Source organism: Dipodomys spectabilis, unplaced genomic scaffold (assembly GCF_019054845.1).
Source record: "Dipodomys spectabilis isolate Male_0828 unplaced genomic scaffold, ASM1905484v1 ptg000018l, whole genome shotgun sequence".
Taxonomy (NCBI): Eukaryota; Metazoa; Chordata; class Mammalia; order Rodentia; family Heteromyidae; genus Dipodomys; species Dipodomys spectabilis.
The window spans coordinates 1,483,006-1,500,169 of record NW_024870695.1 but is presented as its reverse complement, the minus strand read 5'-3'; the positions used below and the strand labels follow the sequence as shown (position 1 = coordinate 1,500,169).

The 17,164-nt window shown below is 50.2% G+C and overlaps 1 protein-coding gene across 1 annotated transcript; it reads left to right on the top strand.

Annotated features, from left to right (window-relative positions):
* Window positions 1–1,025: 1,025 nt before the first annotated feature.
* Window positions 1,026–12,604, top strand: Ccdc92b (coiled-coil domain containing 92B). Its single transcript, XM_042674147.1, has 3 exons — window positions 1,026–1,173; window positions 6,652–6,699; window positions 12,003–12,604. The coding sequence occupies exons 1-3, from the start codon at window positions 1,044–1,046 to the stop codon at window positions 12,602–12,604; spliced, it is 780 nt and encodes a 259-aa protein (XP_042530081.1). The 5' UTR covers window positions 1,026–1,043.
* The last annotated feature ends 4,560 nt before the right edge of the window (window positions 12,605–17,164 follow it).

Below are 17,164 nucleotides of genomic sequence, written 5' to 3'. Positions count from 1 at the left end.
ACAAAGTGTTACTAGAACATTCCTCAGCAAGACAGCCTCTGCCCAAACTTGTTGGAGCTCAGAGTCTTGGCTTAGCCAAAGGACTGGGATTGAACAAGGGATTGTTGTGCTCAGAACAACTCATGTGTTGATGGTCACCTGGATGTGAGGTACCTGAGGGATGGCAGAGTGACTTCAGGGTTCACCCATGAGAAGACTGAGAGCCCAGAGAGGGAAAGAGCTGGCCTCAAGTCACTTAGCCATTAAAGAGACAGGCTAGGCCTGAGATGTCTTTGTTGGCTTGGCTGTTCCATTTCTTCTGAGTAACAAAAGATGCTAAAGTTACTAGCCAGATGTGAAGCCAGTTCTCCCTTGATCTCTGGTTCTTTGCCTGTTTAATAAGAATACTTAAACTTCTACCGACACACCAGCTTGCTCATGAAGCTTGAGTGACTTACTACAGGGAAATGAAATGATGGCAGAGGACATATGACAGATGTGGTGGCTTATACCTGTGATCCCCGTTCTCAGGAGGCTGAGGTAGGGTGGTTATCATAAGCCGGGGATCAGCCTGGGATACACAGTGACACTCTTGTCTCAATGAATGGACTGGGTGTGTAGCTCACTGATGCTTACAAGTTCAAAGACCTGGGCTCAACCCCCACATCCACCGAAAATTAAAAACAAAAACAGAGAAGAAGCCTGGACATCAGTGGCTCACGCCTGGAATCCCAGCTACTCAGGAGGCTGAGATCTGAAGATCACGATTCAAAGACAGCTGAGGCAGGAAAGTCAGTAAGAGTCTTATATCCAATAAACCATCAGAAAACCGGAAGTGGCGCTGTGACTCAAGTGGTAGAGTGCTTGCCTTGAGCTGAAGAGCTCAAGGCCAGTGCCCAGGCTGAGTTCAAGCCCCACAGCTGATAGAAAAAAACAAAAAACAAACAAACAAAAAAACCAGAAGGGTTGATGAGGAATCTGAAAGTCAGGCTGCGGTAGATGAGCTCTGAAGATCTGAGTTCACCTTGTGGTCCTCTCCAGGTGGGGCCCAGGCCTGGGTTGCCATGGATACCGTGTCCCTGGAGCATCAGATTCAGAGCGTGCAACGCCACATCAGCTTCCTGAAAAAGGAGCAGATGGCCCTCCTGCGAGACCTGCACCTGGAAATCCTGAGGCTGCAGAAACGCTGCTCAGGTGAGGCCACACCCCTGTGTCACTGTCACCATCCACAAAATCGCTTTCTGTGAGCCTCACACCAATCCTTCACCTTTTTCTCTAGATGAGGAAACAGACTCAAGGTAGTAACATAAGAGTTTGGGGACTAGTTGGGTAGCTCTGTTATCCTAGCTTCTCAGGAAATCTCAGGCTGAGATTTCAGGATTGTGGTTCTAAGCCAGCACAGGCAGGAAAGTCCATGAGACTCTTATCTCCAGTAAACTACTAAAAAAAGCCCAAAGTGGACTGTGGCTGAAGTGTTAAAGCACTAGCCTGGAGCAAGCTCAGGAACAGCGCCCCAGGCCTCTGAGTTCAAGCCCCAGGACTGGGGAAAAAGAAAAGAAAAGTTAGAAGCTGAGGCTGGTGCCTCACACCTGTAATCCTAGCTACTCAGGAGACTGAGATCTGAGGATCATGATTCAAAGCCAGCTCGGGCAGGAAAGTCCCTGTGAGACTCTTATCTCCAATTAACTACCAGAAAACCGGAAATGGCACTGTGGCTCAAGTGGTAGACCTCTAGCCTTTGAGATGAAGAGCTGAGGCCAGAGTTCAAGCCCCACAACCAACCAAAAAAAAGAAAAGAAAGAAAAGAAAAGTTGGAGGGACTGAGTATTCAGTAAGGTAGTGGGATGGGGGAACCCATTCTTGAGGATTCCTGTCCCAGTGTCCACAGAGCATCTCCCAGTTCTCAAGAAGTGCAGGGTGACATACATCCCAGTAAGTAATAATAGCATGGCAGAGCCTGGCACTGGTGGCTCACACCTGGAATCTTAGCTACTCAGTAAGTAGGTTGAGATCTAAGGATTGTGGTTCAAAGCCATCCAGGGCAGGAAAGTCCATGAGACTCTTATCTCCCATTAGCCACCAAAAAGCCAGAAATAGAGGTATGACTTAAGTGATTGAGCACTAGCCTCGAGCAAAAACAGCTAAGGAATAAGTTCAATTGCCAGTACCAGCATGCACACACATACACACACACACACACACACACACACACACACACATACAAATAGCATAATAGAAGCTTCCTTGAGTGGTTGTACACCTGTAATCCCAATACTCAGGAGGCTGAAGAAGATCATCAATTCCAGGCCAGCCTTCTTAATAATATTACAGAAAAGAAAGCAGGCCCCAGGAGTTGAGGCACATGTGATGAAGGAGGCAGATGTTCCCAAGACAGAGCACCTAGCTTCGTGTGTAGATGTGCTGAGATAAAATGGGAGGTGAGTGAGAAAGTCATTCAGAATGAAGGGAATCCCATAGCTAAGGCCAGAAGGTGGGAGGCAAGCACTCAGGAAAAGTTCTGCTTCACTGGAGAAGGCTCTGCGTCAAGAAGCATGCTGAGAAATGCAGCACAAGCCAGGCGGTGGAAGACACTGACAAATGCCCAGATAGTTAAGGACTTTGACCCGCGCTTTTAAGTATGGGAGATCCACTGAAGGTTTTTAAGCAACAAAGTACTACTTGATCAGCATTACCACAAGTCATAGAGAGGACTGGAAATATGGCTTAGTGGTAGAGTGCTTGCCCAGCATGCATGAAGCCCTGGATTTGATTATTCTAATTCCACATAAACAGAAAATGCCAGTAGTGGGGCTGGGAAGGTGGCTCAGTGGTAGAGTGCTTGCCTTGCATGCATGAGGCCCTGGGTTCGATTCCTCAGCACCACATAAGCCGAAAAAGCTGGAAGTGCTGCTGTGGCTCAAGTGGTAGAGCACTAGCCTTGAGCTGAAGAGCTGAGGGACAGAGCCCAGGCCCAGAGTTCAGGCACCATGACTGACAAAAAGAAAAAAGAAAATGCCAGTAGTGGGGCTGGGAAGGTGGCTCAATGGTAGAGCGCTTGCCTTGCATGTATGAGGCCCTGGGTTCGATTCCTCAGCACCACATAAGCAGAAAAAAGAAAAAAAGCCAGAAGTGGAGCTGTGACTCAAGTGGTAGAGCGCTAGCCTTGAGCTGAAGAGCTGAGGGACAGCGCCCAGGCCCAGAGTTCAGGCCTCACAACTGAACCCCCCCCCCCCAAAAAAAAAAAAAAGAAGCCCAGGGACATTGTCCAGGCCTAGAATTCAAACCCCAGGATTTGCAAAACAAACAAACAGAAGTCATAGGAAAAGTGACCTATGAGAAAGGGAGGTTGGGAGACCAGAGGCAGAGCTGATAAAATGTGCAGGGAGAGAAATCAAGAGAAACAAGAGTGCCAGTGGGAAGTGAGTTGAAGGAAGAGGCCTGGCAACTGATTGGATTTGTAAGTAGGGCAAAGGATGAATGGAAATCTAGGCTTGGCCTCCACTCTTGGACCTGTGGCCTAAGGTGCTTGGGCCTCCCAGAGGCTTGGCTATGGCCCAAGTGTTCATGTGGCTGAGTCTCCAAGTGCAGGCTTTAGAGCCAGTGGTTCAGCTGAAAGAACCCAATTTATTGTATGAGTCAGTAAACTGCAGCCTGAAGAGAGAGAGAGAGGGAGAGAGAGAGGGTCACACAGTATGCCAGTGGCAGAGTCAGAATTAGAACTCAGAGCTGCAGACTCTGACATCCTCTATCTCCAAAATACCTAGACTTCTACCTCTTCCCCCTTGTTCACAGGAAGCTCTCCTTCCCAAGAGGGAAACTGAGGCCTAAAAGGACTTGAGTGATCCACTTGTACAAGAAATTGACTTCTAGAACTATACCGGCTGTCCTGACTCCAGAGCTTCCTTCCACACCACACACCACACATTGCAGGCCAGGGTACCAGCAGTCTTTCCTCAAAGACCAGATGGCAGCAGAGGCCAGCCCAGGGGACCGGGATGGCCTATAACAACACCCCATCTTGATGCTACCTTTTCATGGTACTAAAAGCATAGAAGAAGAGTATAGAGGATCCTAAAACTTTACAACAATTGCTCCAATTTCTTCTCATTTTGCCCTCATTCTGAAGATCTGGACACAGGCCAGATCCAAAATGTAACAGGCAAGAACAGAAGGACCTCCACCGCCCACTGCCCTTTTCAGACCAAGGATGACAGGCATGGGCCTGCAGTGTCTTGGTTATTGATTAAGGGGATAAAAATAACTCTGGGCTGCACTAGCACTGCCACCCTGGGGGCTGACGTGACTGAGTAAGACCCTCCCTTGGAGGGAGGTGCTGAGGAGAAGGGAGAGGAACAACAACTACAAAAAAAAAAAAAAAAAAGACAAATACTGGAAAATAGGAGCAGGTCTCCAAGGTGAGGAAGTGGATGGATGGATGGCTGAGGACTCCAAACTCAGGGCTTGAGAGGAGGTGGTTATGGCACGAGCTGGTGTAGCAGCCTGGACAATGACAAGCCCTGCGCCTAGGCACAAGGCTAAGTACTCTTTGTTGTTGTTGTTAATCCTGGCAACATTCCCTCACAAGGGAGGGGCTATTTTGTTTCCATCTTCCAGAAGAGAAAACTGAGGCTCAGGGAGGTGCTGTTATGAGTCCTAGGTCACAAGCGTATCTGACCTCAGCTTTCACATATAAACCCATGGAGATTCTGATCAGAAGGTGGGCAGGGACATTTGCCACAGTGGGGGAACAGAGCGCAGCTGGGATTCTGTCTCCTCCTGTGGTTGAGGATTGAAGAGAAACCAACCCTGGGGGAGTTAGTGGCAGAGCCCAGACCTCTTGGGCTAAGGTTTCTGAACTTAGTCCAGGGTCCCTTGGGCTATTATTGCAAGGCCTTGGAGGAGGCACAGCTTGGTCTCAGAAAACCCCAAGAGTGGAGGCACCCCAGTCCTCAAGGGACCCAAGAAAGGGGTTCAGGCTCAGGTCACAGCAGAAGCTCAGGCACCCTGGGCCCTCTGTCTCCTGGTAACAAGTAGCTTCCCCAGAGAGGGGACTTCTGGCAAAAGCCCCTGGTGTCTAGAAAGCCCTGTGAAGGCAGAAGAACAGGCCAGGGGGCTGCAGGCTTCACAGGCCTGCCTCTGTAGGTGCTGCTGGACAGTGATCCCAGAGAATTGCTGCCTTCCAGGCCCCCAGTTTCCACACTCTTCATTTGGACTCTAGGCTGTGATCCTACAGACAACACTCAGGTGCCCCAAAGTAGGCTGTTGTGGTTTCTGGCTTCCTTCTGCTCTTTTCCCAGTCTCCTTTACTTTGCTGGCAAGATTCAAATCCATGGCCTCTTGCATGCCTAAGTATGTGTCCTACTACTGAGTTATATAGTATACCTCTACTGTACAATACAGCTCTGGTGGAGTTGGAGGGACCAGTGGAGGATCTGGACTGGGAAATGAGACATTAAGGGGTCCAAAGAAGGAGGACTGAAAGGATGGGCAAGGAGAACAGTGGTAGATGGGCACCAGCATCCAGGAGGAACCTGCTCCTACACCAGTGCCCTTTGGTGCCTTCTCTACCCTCTCTGTCCAGCCTCCTCAACACCACACCAAAGACAATGCATCTTCTGACACTAGGTGGCGCTGTCCTCCTTAAGCCCCTCTCCTCGGCAAAGTGAGGGTGGGGACCAGTGTTGACAGCCCTCCTGGCCCTGAAAATAATGAAATGCAGGTATCCTTATTGGTAAATAGCCACTGCCCACTTCCAGGTTCCTCAGGCAGCTCTGTACTCTAGCACCCATCAGCTAAACACTAATGCTCAAAGCCCTGTGCAGCAAGGGTCTACCAGAGCTGTGCTGTTTGGTTGGCACATCACCTTTAGGAAGGAATAGATATTCCTGAAGCCCTAAACAAGCCAGCCTCGTCTATCCCATAGGGGTTAGCTAATCCCCAAGCCTAAGCACAAAGCTTGCACTGAAAAGATCTCTGAAGCTGGGTGCTAGTGGCTCATGCCTGTAATCCGAGCTACTCAGGAGGCTAAGATTTGAGGATCCTAGTTCAAAGCCAGCCAGAAAGTTTATGAGACTTTTATCTCCAATTAACAACCAGAAAACCACAGCGGCTCAGTGATAGAATGTTCGCCTTGAGTGAAAAAGCTCAGGGACAGCTCCCAGGCCTTGAGTTTAAGCCTCATGACTGACAAAAAACAAAACAAAACAAAAAGATCTCTGAGCTTGACATTAAGCCTGCCAAATGTGCTCTGGGCAAGTCTCTTCCCCTTGCCAGGCCATAAGTATAGTGGGTGCCACTTACTAATCTGCATGTGTGTCACTTACTAATCTGTGTGTGTGGTATATGTGCGTGCGCATATGCACCAGTATTGAACTTTTTTCTCAAGACTAGCACTCTAATCCTTGAGCCACCACTCCATTTCCAGTTTGTTGGTAGTTAATTGGAGATAAATTTCATGAACTCTCCTGGTGGGGCTGGCTTCACACATTGATCCTCAGATCTAGCCTCCTGAGTAGCCAGGGATCTGTGATTCCTGATTCCTCCCTTCTGTATGCGCTCTCTCTCTCTCTCTCTCTCTCTGCCCTCCCCTCTCTCTCTCCCCCCATCTCTGCCTACACACACACAGACACACACACACACTCAACTAAGCACTTTTCTTTTCTTTCTCTCCAGAACTGACCCATGATCTCGAGATGAGAGAGGCCCAATCTCACCAGCAAGGTAAGAGAAGGATCTCTCCTGGGAAGTGCCATGGGGCTCAGTCAACCCTTAGGATCTACACTTTTGCCCTCTCCTAGCCTAGACTTGGGGACAACCACTCCTCATCTTAATGAGTAGAGAGCAGGGCATCAGCCCCAACTTGCCCATTCATCTGAGTGGCCACATGCAGTGAACCTACACTGCCACACAGAGTAGCCTAGGTCCACATCTGTTTAAATAGACAGAGGAAAGGAAAGAAGAAAGACAGCATTGTAGATTCAACTTCTACCTGGTCTGCTTCATCTGAGATATGCCTGCCCAGCCCTTCCCATCTTTGCTCAAGTGACCTCACCTCTGTCTCTATACCCTGCAAGAGGCAGCGTTTGACAGCACAGGGTCCTCGGCTCCAAGCAACTTAGTCTAGGTGAAGAGAAGACCCACAACCTTAGTAAATCCTTCATTTTACAAAAGCATGATTCAGTGCCATTATAGCAATTCCATTAAAACATTTGTCTACATAGAATGACTTCACTCAATATGGAGGTAGAGGTTGTAAGATGGGGCTCAATGGGTAGAGATTTTGCAAGATAAAAACATTCTAAAGATCTTTGGCAGGGTATCCCTCTAAGTAGTCCTCAGTCTGAGCAACATAGGGAGACCCCATCTTTATTATTGTTGTTGTTGTTGTACAAAGGGGTTACGATTCCATAAGTCAGGTTAGGAGTACAATGCTCTGTGGTCAGTGGGGAGAACCCCTCATTAAAAAAAAAGAAAAGATGGGGCTGGGAAGGTGGCTCAGTGGTAGAGCGCTTGCCTTGCATGCCTGAGGCCCTGGGTTCGATTCCTCAGCACCACATAAGCAAAAAGAAAAAAGCCGGAAGTGGCGCTGTGGCTCAAGTGGAAGAGTGCTAGCCTTGAGCTGAAGAGCTGAGGGACAGCTCCCAGGCCCAGAGTTCAGGCCCCATGACAGGACCCAAAAAAAAAAAAAAAAAAAAAAGAAAAGATGGAACTGGAGTTGTGACTCAGGAAACGAGCATCAGAAGTTAGAGGTATGACACATTTGGTAAAGTGCTAACCAGTGAGTGAATATGTCAGATACCAAGTTTGAGTTCTGATCTCAGATTGAAAAAGAAAAGAAAAGAAAGAAAAGTAAATGATATCAGCTTTGAATGAAAAAAGCTGAGCAAGAAAGCAAGGCTCTGAGTTCAAGACCCAGTACCAGCATAGAAACTCTACTACTACTAACAGTAATAACAAGAAAAGATGTCTTAGAGATGTGTTACATTAAACTATCTCCAAGATGGCCAGGTGCCCATGGCTCACGCCTGTAATCCTAGCTACTCAGGAGGCTGAGATCTGAAGATAGTGGTTCAAAGCCAGCTGTGGCAAGAAAGGCTGTGAGACTCTTATCTCCAATAAACCACTCAGAAAACCGGAAGTGGCACTGTGGCTCCAGTGTTAGAGCTCTAGCCTTGAGCTGAAGAGCTGAGAGACAATGCCCAAGCCCAGAATTCAAGCCCCACAACTGAAAAAAAAGAAATGGCTGAGATGAAGTTGGGTGCCAGTGGCTCATGCCTGTGATCCTAACTACACAGAAGGCTGGACCAGAGAATCATGGTTCAAAGCCAGCCTGGCAGGAAATTCTATAAGACTCCAAAAACAACCAGTCAGGCTGAGACTCTTATCTCCAATTACCATCAAGAAAAAGCTGAGAGCCAGGCACTAGTGGCTCATGCCTGTAATCCTAGCTACTCAGGAGGCTGAGATCTGAGGATCACTGTTCAAAGCCAGCCCTGGCAGGAAGGTTTGTGAGACTCTTATCTCTAGTTAACCACCAGAAAACTGGAAGTGGCACTGTGGCTCAAGTGGTAGAGTGCTAGCCTTGAGCTGAAGAGCTGAGGGACAGCACCCAGGCCCAGAGTTCAAGCCCCATGACCAAAGAAGAAAAAAAAAAGCTCAAAGTGCAGCTATGACTCAAGTGGTAGAGTGTTAGCCTTAAGCACAAAAGCTCAGGGACAGAGCCCAGGCCCCAAGTACTGGCACAAAGAGAAAGAGAGAAATGGTCAAGATAGACTAGCAGTTTGGCTCAGAGGTAGAGTGCCTGCCTAGCAAACATAAAATTCTGAGCTTAAACCTCAGTGTCAGGCTGGGAATGTGGCTTAATGGTAGAATGCTTGCCTTGCATGCATGAAGCCCTGGGTTTGATTCCTCAGTACCACATACACAGAAAAAGCTGGAAGTGGAGCTGTGGATCAAGTGGTAGAATGCTAGCCTTGACCAAAAGAAGTTCAAGGACAATGCCCAGGCCCAGAGTTTTAAGCCCTAGGACTGGCAAAACAAAGAAAACAACAACAAAAAAAGTGTCACCACCACCCCATACACACACATGTGGTTGTGGTAGATGTGTGTGTGTGTGTGTGGTTCAAAGCCAGCCCAGGCAGGAAAATCTTGAGACTCTTATCTCCAATTAACCACCAAAAAGCTGGCAGTAGAGCTGTGACTCAAGTCGTAGAATTGGTAGAGAGTTAGCCTTGAGCAAAAGAGCTCAGGGGACAGTGTACATGCTCAGAGTTTAAGCCCCAAGACTGGCACAGTATAGATAGATAGATATGTATATTTATATATACACATATATAAAAACATACATATGTATATATATACATATAGATATATATAGTATGTGTGTTGATGATAGTAAACTTTGTTTTTTTAATCACAAATCATTATTTTTATTTTTATGTACTTATTTTTGAGCTGTCCCTCAGCTCTTCAGCTCAAGGCTAGCACTCTACCATTTGAACCACCATGTCACTTCCGGCTTTTTTCTGCTTATGTGGTGCTGAGGAATCAAACCCAGGGCCTCATGCATGGGAGGCAAGCACTCTACCACTGAGACAACTTCCCAGCCCTTTATTTTTATTTTTGTTGGCCATAGGGCTTGAACTCTGGGCCTGGGTCCTGTCTCTGAGATCTTCAGCTCAAGGTGAGCACTCTACCACTTGAGCCACAGTGCTACTTCCGGTTTTCTGGTAGTTAAAGGAACATAAGAGTCTCATGGACTTTCCTGCCTGGGCTGACTTTGAATCAATATCCTCAGATCTCAGGCTCCTGAGTAGCTAGGATTACAGGTGTGAGCCACCAGTGCCCAGCTTAACAAATTCATTTTTAATGGGGTATGGGGAAGATAGTCTTGTTGAGATCTTAATCACCAAGTTATAGAATCTCCAAGGAAGACTTTGTGTTATCCATTGTGTGTGAAGTACATTGTCTGTGAAAGCACAGCTTAGCTAAAAATAAATCCTAAAACTAAAATAGTCTTTCTTAGCCAGGATAGTTCTTAAGAACAGACTTCCTGTCATATTGATGTGTTGCTTATAGTTCAAGAGCTGCATGATGAAGTTGGTATCTGGGAAGGCTGGAGGTTTTAAGCTTCATGTATATAAGCACCAGCTAGGGATCATCTAAACACTTATAATCTAGAACCAATTCTTCCTGCCTCCTTAATTGGCAACCTTAGATAACCTCTAGGTGCTCAAAGGAAGGGGCACATATCCCAGACACAAGATGAGGACAGTTGTATGACATCCTTCATCTGAAGGGGTTTTAGGGCCACCAGGACTCAAACCACTAGCTATCACAATGTCTTGGGGATTTTTCTTCTTCTCTCAGAGGGTTTAAGAACTTTCTTCATGCTCCTGTCACTGGATTTTTATGATTGTGACTTTTAGCTCCCTAGGAGCTCCACAATCCTCATGAGTGCCACTTTCAGAAGGGAAGGTGGGGCTTATGATCCAAGAGGACAGGCTCCTCATCTCTGGTTGTGTTCATCTTGATGGACTGGTTAAGATCTAAGCAGTATCACTTCCCAGGCCAACCCCAGAGGTACCATTCAGATAGTCTTTGGTAGGACCCAGGAAACAGCATTTATTTGTTTAGTTAGTTAGTTGGTTGGTTGGTTGGTTGTTTAGGCATGGGTGCTGAAGCTTGAACTCAGGGCCTGGGCATTGTCCCTGAGCTCTTATGCTCAAGGCTAGCTGTCTACCACTTTGAGTCACATCCCACTTCTGATTTTTTTTTTTTTTGTCAGTTGTGGGGCTTGAACTATGAGCCTGGGCGCAGTCCCTGAACTCTTCAGCTCAAGGCTAGCGCTCTACCACTTGACCCATAGCACCACTTCCTGTTTCCTGGTGGTTAATTGGAGATAAGAGTCTTATAGACTTTCCTGCCCAGGCAATTGAACCTTGATACTCAGATCTCAGCCTCCTGAGTAGCAAGGATTACAGGCTTGAGCCACTGGAGCTACTTCCAATTTTTAAGTGGTTAACTGGAGATAAGAGTCTCTCAGGGACTTTTTTGTAAGGGCTGGCTTTGAAAGGCAACCTTCAGATCTCAGCCTCCCGAGTAGCTAGGATTACATGTGTGAGCCACCAGTGCCTGGCACACTGTAGGCTTTTTACTGGTTAATTGGAGATAAAAGTCTTTAGGACTTTTCTGCCTTGGCTGCCTTCAAGCTATGATCCTCATTCTCAGCCCCCTGAGTAGCTAAGATTACAAGCGTGAGCCACCAAGTGCCCCGCTAGAAAACTATTTTTCTTTTCAGTTTTATTTATGTGGTACCCAGGAATCGAACCCAGGCACTAAGCCACATTCTCAACTGTAGGAAGCTCTATTTTTAAAACCTCTCTGCATAGTTCCAATGTACACCCAAGATTGAAACCTGTCACAAGGGCAAAGGCAAAGAGTAGCCCAGTAAACAGACAAAATCAGGACACGGATTTGTCCCTTCCTGTGTACATCCTCAACTTTGTCAGTTCCCTGCTCAATGCCGTATCTTACTACCACAGGGCTTTTGCACAAGCTGCTCCTCTTGTCTGTAACCCCTTCTCCCAGAGAAGGACCCTATTTATCCACCAGGTCCTAGCCCCAAACCTCTCCTGCTGGGAAGCTTTCTCTGATCTGGTCACATCCTCCTGTGACAATGAGTATTGATTTGCTTCTTCCTGGCTCATGTCACAGTGCCAAGTTGGCATCTACTTGCGATTATTTACTGTACCTCACCTAGTGCGCTGTACGCGTCACAGGAGCCGTTTTATTGTGTCCCCTGTGTATACCCAGTGCCTCGTGGACACAGTGCACCCAAACGAGGCTCAACCATGGACTCCAGAACAAATACAAACGATCAGGAAAAGTTTGACCTTGAGAGACCTATGGGGCGCGTGATCGGGTCGGTGGTGGTGGTGGTGGGAGGGTGGCACGGGTTCTAGCCGCGGATGGGGAGGGAGGGGAAACCCCCATCACCTCTCCACCATTGTCCCTCCCCGCAGAGGAGGCGTCCCGGGAGCTGGAGAGCCAGTGCCGCGCGTTGGAGGCGCAGCTGGAGGCGCGGGCGGCCGCCAACGCGGAGCTGCGGCGGGAGGTGGCGCAGCGCGAGGCGCTGGTGTCGGCGCTGCGCTGCAGCCTGCGCGCCGAGGAGCGCCGCTTCCTGGAGGAGCTGCGGCGGCGCAGCCACCGCGCCACCGTGCTGGGCACCGAGCTGCAGAAGCACACCGAGGCGGCCGCCTACCTCTCCTGCCAGCTGCACGCCGCGCGCCAGAGACTGCAGGCCCCGCGCCCGGGCCCCGGGGCCACCGCCGAGCCGCGGCCCCGCCGGCGCGTCCCGCGAGCCCGACGCCCGCCCGACGCCGCCGCCGCCAAGGTCCCCGGCCGGGACTGGGCCACCGGGGACCGCGCCTTCGGCGGCGCCCTGGACGACGCCGATCCCATGCCCGACCCCGCGCTCTTCCTCTACCCCCGGAGACCTCCGCGGCCCGGCGCCCCCGGCCCACGCCAGCCCTCGCCTCTGGAGCCCCCTGACCAAGGCAGCCCGCAATCGGGGGCCTGCCGGAGCCCGACGAGTGCACCCCACGTGTCCGGGGGCCCTGAGTAGGAAAGGGGCTGGCGGGGGGGGAGGGGTCAGTGGGGATGCAGGCCCCCGGATCACCGCACCCCTGCAGGCAGGTCCTTAGGGGCTTGGGAACCGCTGCCCCGCCCAGGTGGACCTGGTGGCGGGCCCCAGCTCCGGTATCCTAGAGCTATCCCCCCCCCAACTTTTGTATTCCCTCCACCCCCACCCTGCCCCATGTTTCTGAAGCTTTGAGTTCTCCCCTCTCTCCAGCGAGCTGCGTTGTGGGGGCGCTCAGCAGGGTGTGTGTGTGTGTGTGTGTGTGTGTGTGTGTGTGTGTGTGTGTGTGTGTGTGAAGACTGGCAGTTATTCTAATCTGTCCCCACCTCGCTGAGGATCGGGGAAGGGAGGGCTGGGGGTGTCAGGTCCTGTCCTGTCTCCGGGAAAGATGACAATCCTTTGGGGGAGTGGGGACTGCTGGGTTGTCAGACTAGAAGGATCACAGAGTACTATTGACACCTCTAGGCCTTCCTGCACCCCTTGGCTGCCTCCCCCAGCCAGGACGAACCCTCCTCCTCCCAGGAGAGGTCCTGCTAGTGCTGCTGTTAATTGAAAGCCACCGTCCTTACCCCACTTACAGGTCCTTGCAGGTGAGCACCGAACACTCCAAAAACCTTAGAAGGCTAGGCCACCCACCCAGAGCCTCTGGTGGAATCTAAGGCCCACTGGCCTCTGGACTTAGGATATGGGGTGTGGGGAGTGTGGGGGGAAGGAAGCAGCATACATAGACCCTCAGGGTTAGGAGTGCGTTTGATGGCAGGGCCTGGTGTACAGCTGTTAGTTCCCAGCTCAGTTCTTAGTAGTCTGCAAAGGACCCGACTGTGCTCAGGGAGGGAGGGGTGGTGGGAGGCAAACTGATCCTTTCCCCTTCCACAGGCCAGCCTAGAGTTTCCTAATGTATTCTGAGGTGGTAACCTTGCCCAGCATCTTAAACATCTGGCTACACTTAGAGATGGGAAGGAGGACCTGGTTTCTTGGGAGTAGTCTCTGTGGATAGGTGTTTGGGTTTGAAAGGAGGAAAGTGGGAGCTAATTAAGCTCTATCCTGGCCCTGCCCTGCTCCACAATGCCCCCCAAGACTACCCTAAGCAGAATGCCCTCATCTAACTCCCTTTCTGCCCAGCCTCCCCTCACTACCAAAGGCAAGGAAGTGTAATTCTGGTCCAGCCATTGGTCCTCATCCCAAGGCTCGCCTAGAAACTCAGTCTCTCCACATACACCCCACTCCCAGAATCCCCATGTTGTCCCTTCTGGGTTGGTCCTGCACTGAGTCCTAAGTGCCTGCGAGCTCTCCCAGGAGTTGCCAAGGGGAGACCACCTTGCCCACAACCTGTCCCAGGCAGGTCTGGACCCTGGCTGAGACTATATATTCTGTGTCACCCAGGAATCTGGGAGGTGAGCAGGGTCCATTTCTACAGGTAACAAACTCCTCTCCTGGCATGCTCCCTGTTCCCCTGCCCCCACCCCCTAAGAAGAAGAAAGAAATCCCAGATCCTGTTCCCTCTGTTGGAGGGGGCAAGAATTGGACAAGAAGCCAGTGAGCACACTTCTACCAGTGCAGACAGGCTGCTCCTCTCAGCTGACCCCCACCCCTGCAGATCTGCCAAGGCCACAGACCAATAACTGTTCTGCTCCTGGGAATCAGATGGTGGAGGTCTTTGTTGTGCCTCTCACCTTCCCATCAGTCCTGAGGCTCTGCCTGTAACATCTGCCAGCCCACAGGTGGGCGTGGTTCATGCTACTTCCAATGAGAACGTGTATGGCAGCCTCAACCCTTGTCCAGAGCTGTCTAGAGGAGCCCACACACACCTTCATCTCCCACAACCATGATTTTGGCGTGAACAGGGTGACTTCATTATGTTGGTTCTTCTATAGAGAAGGTGAAGTGTTTGTTTTAATCCATTTCCCTACCAAAAGCCATAGCTCTGCCCGCCTGGACTCCCTTCAAGCTCTATAGCAATACTGTTACCCTCTTCTCCTTCCCTCTTGGATAACCAGAGTGTCCAATTCTGGACACACCACACCCAAGTCCCAGAGATCTTCCTGTAATCTCCCTGCCTTTCCCCAGCTGAACCCCTCCCCCCAGCACCTCCCAAATCCTGTCCCTTTTCCAGCAACCCCAGCTAGTGATGCGTAATTGTTTATGGGGTGCTTGGAGATTGCCTAGTAAAAGGTTCTGAGTGCTAGGGTGGGTGGCTGGCAGCTGAGGGGCTGGAGGTGGCTGGGAAAGAAAGTAGGCAGTGAGGCTGGGCGCCGGTGGCTCACGCCTGTAATCCTAGCTACTCAGGAGGCTGAGATCTGAGGATCGAGGTTCAAAGCCAGCCCAGGCAGGAAAGTCTGTGAGACTCTTATCTCCAATAACCCACTAGCAAAGCAGAAGTGGCGCTGTGGCTCAAGCGGTAGAGCTCTCGCCTTGAGCTGAAGAGCGCAGGGACAGCGCCCAGGCCCAGAGTTCAAGACCCAAGTAGGCAGTGAGTTAGGGGTTGTGGGAGGCTGAAGCACATATAGTGTTCCAATTTTGACAGAAATTTGTTTTCCCTCACTTCATCCTGGAAATTAGGGGAGAGACTGTCCACAGCTTTCCCTTCCTGGGTTTGGCTCAATCACCCCACCAGGCTAGAAGAAAACCTCCCAGCCTAGCCATGAAAACTTCAGGGTAACTGAAATGAGACGGGACTGTTACTTCTCTCTGTTCTCTGCTGCCAGCATGCCCGCTGGGGATGGTGGGTGTGCAAGTACTGATAAGGACATTCAGGGACCCTGGTAGGGCTCCCACCACATCCACATGTGGACAAGACCCAGAAGGGAGAGCTGTAGGTGTGGAGCCCATTCATTCTAGAAGCCAGCCAGCCCCAAACATGTGGGTTTTCCCAGGTGAAGCTCTATCTCCTATATTCCTTCCATGATAACCTGCACTTGTCGGGGAGGAGGGGTTCAGTTCAGGGCCAAAGGGGGCAGCCCTTTCCTCACACAAGTAGCAGGATAGTGGCCTCTTTGATGGAGTGGGGGAGAAAGCGGGAGGGGACGGAGTAGCATCTCCTTCCTCTGGGATCCTGGGGCTCCCCTACTGCCAGTCACTTCTATGGCAGCCACGAATGGGGGCCTTGCAGGGCACGAGGGATCCTGCTCTGAATTCTCTGTTGACTGCGCTTTTTAATCCAATGCTTTTCAGAGTATACTCACCCACAGAAATAGAGCTCTATGCTTTAGGGGTGACTGTCATATGCCTTATTCTTAATAAAACGTTTGCAAAACATTTTGCAGCCACTGTGCCATGCTACACCTGTGTTCTATGGTGGCGGGGGGAGAGGGTATGAGGAAGACAGCAGCTTGGGAGTCAGCCAGTGCCAGTTGGAATGAGACTGGAGAGGGGGCATGCCTCAGTAGATATTCCCCAGATAGAGCAGAAGTGCTTCCTGAAGTGTTCTGGCTGGTACCTAAGCCATCCAGTCAAATGAATGAAGAAGCTCTTAAAGCAGAGCCTCTGACAGGCTGGGGAGGGATAGATTGGAAGAACCCCATGTCTGGGATGGTCCACTGTTGGGTCCTGGACAGAATTTTGAAGCCCTGGGCATCTTTGGCTATCCTGCTTTCCTGCTGTGATCCAACTACAACTAGCCCAGCATCCTGGAGATGAGCCTGTTCTTCCTCTCCCACCTCTCCCAGTCCTGGGGATTGAACTCAGGGCCTTGAATTGTCCCTGAGCCTCTTTTTTGGGGGGGTTGGTCGTGGGGCTTGAACTCTGGGCCTGGGCACTGTCCCTCAGCTCTTCAGCTCAAGGCAAGCACTCTACCACTTGAGCCACAGTACCACTTCTGGCTTTTTCTGCTTATATGGTGCTGAGGAATCGAACCTGGGGCCTCATACATGCAAGGCAAGCACTCTACCACTGAGCCACCTTCCCAGCCCCTTCTTGAGCCTATTTATTGGAGATAAAAGTCTCACGGACTTTCCTGCCCAAGCTGGCTTCAAACCATGACCCTTAGATTTCAGCATCCTGAGTAGCTAGGGTTACAGGCATGAGACACCAGCACTGGCTGGTGAGTGTTTTCTTAACTTCCACCAACTTGAACTTGACATTAGGGCTACATTAGGAGCTCTGCACACACAACTCTCACACAGATTCAAACCAGGACGTTTTCACTACTTGTTCATGTTGTAGATGGCTCTTGGAAAAAAGGGGACTAGCTCTGCAGCTCTAAGGCACAAGATAGATACTTGTTTTTGCATGCAAGTATTTTTATAATTTGACTTATTTCTTCCTTTTGAGGAACTACTTTCTCAGTCTTTTTTTTTTTTTTTTGAAGTTGTGAGTCTTGAACTCTGGGTCTGGGCACTGTCCCTGAGGTCTTTTGTTCAAGGCTAGTGCTCTACCACTTTGAGCCACAGCTCCACTTCTGGTTTTTTGAATAGTTAATTGGAAATGAGTATCACAGGGAGCTGAGTGCCAGTGGCCCAAGCCTGTAATCCTAGTTACTCAGGAGGCTGAGATCTGAGGATCTGAGTTCAAAGCCAGCCCAGGCAGTAAAGTCCATGAGACTCCTAT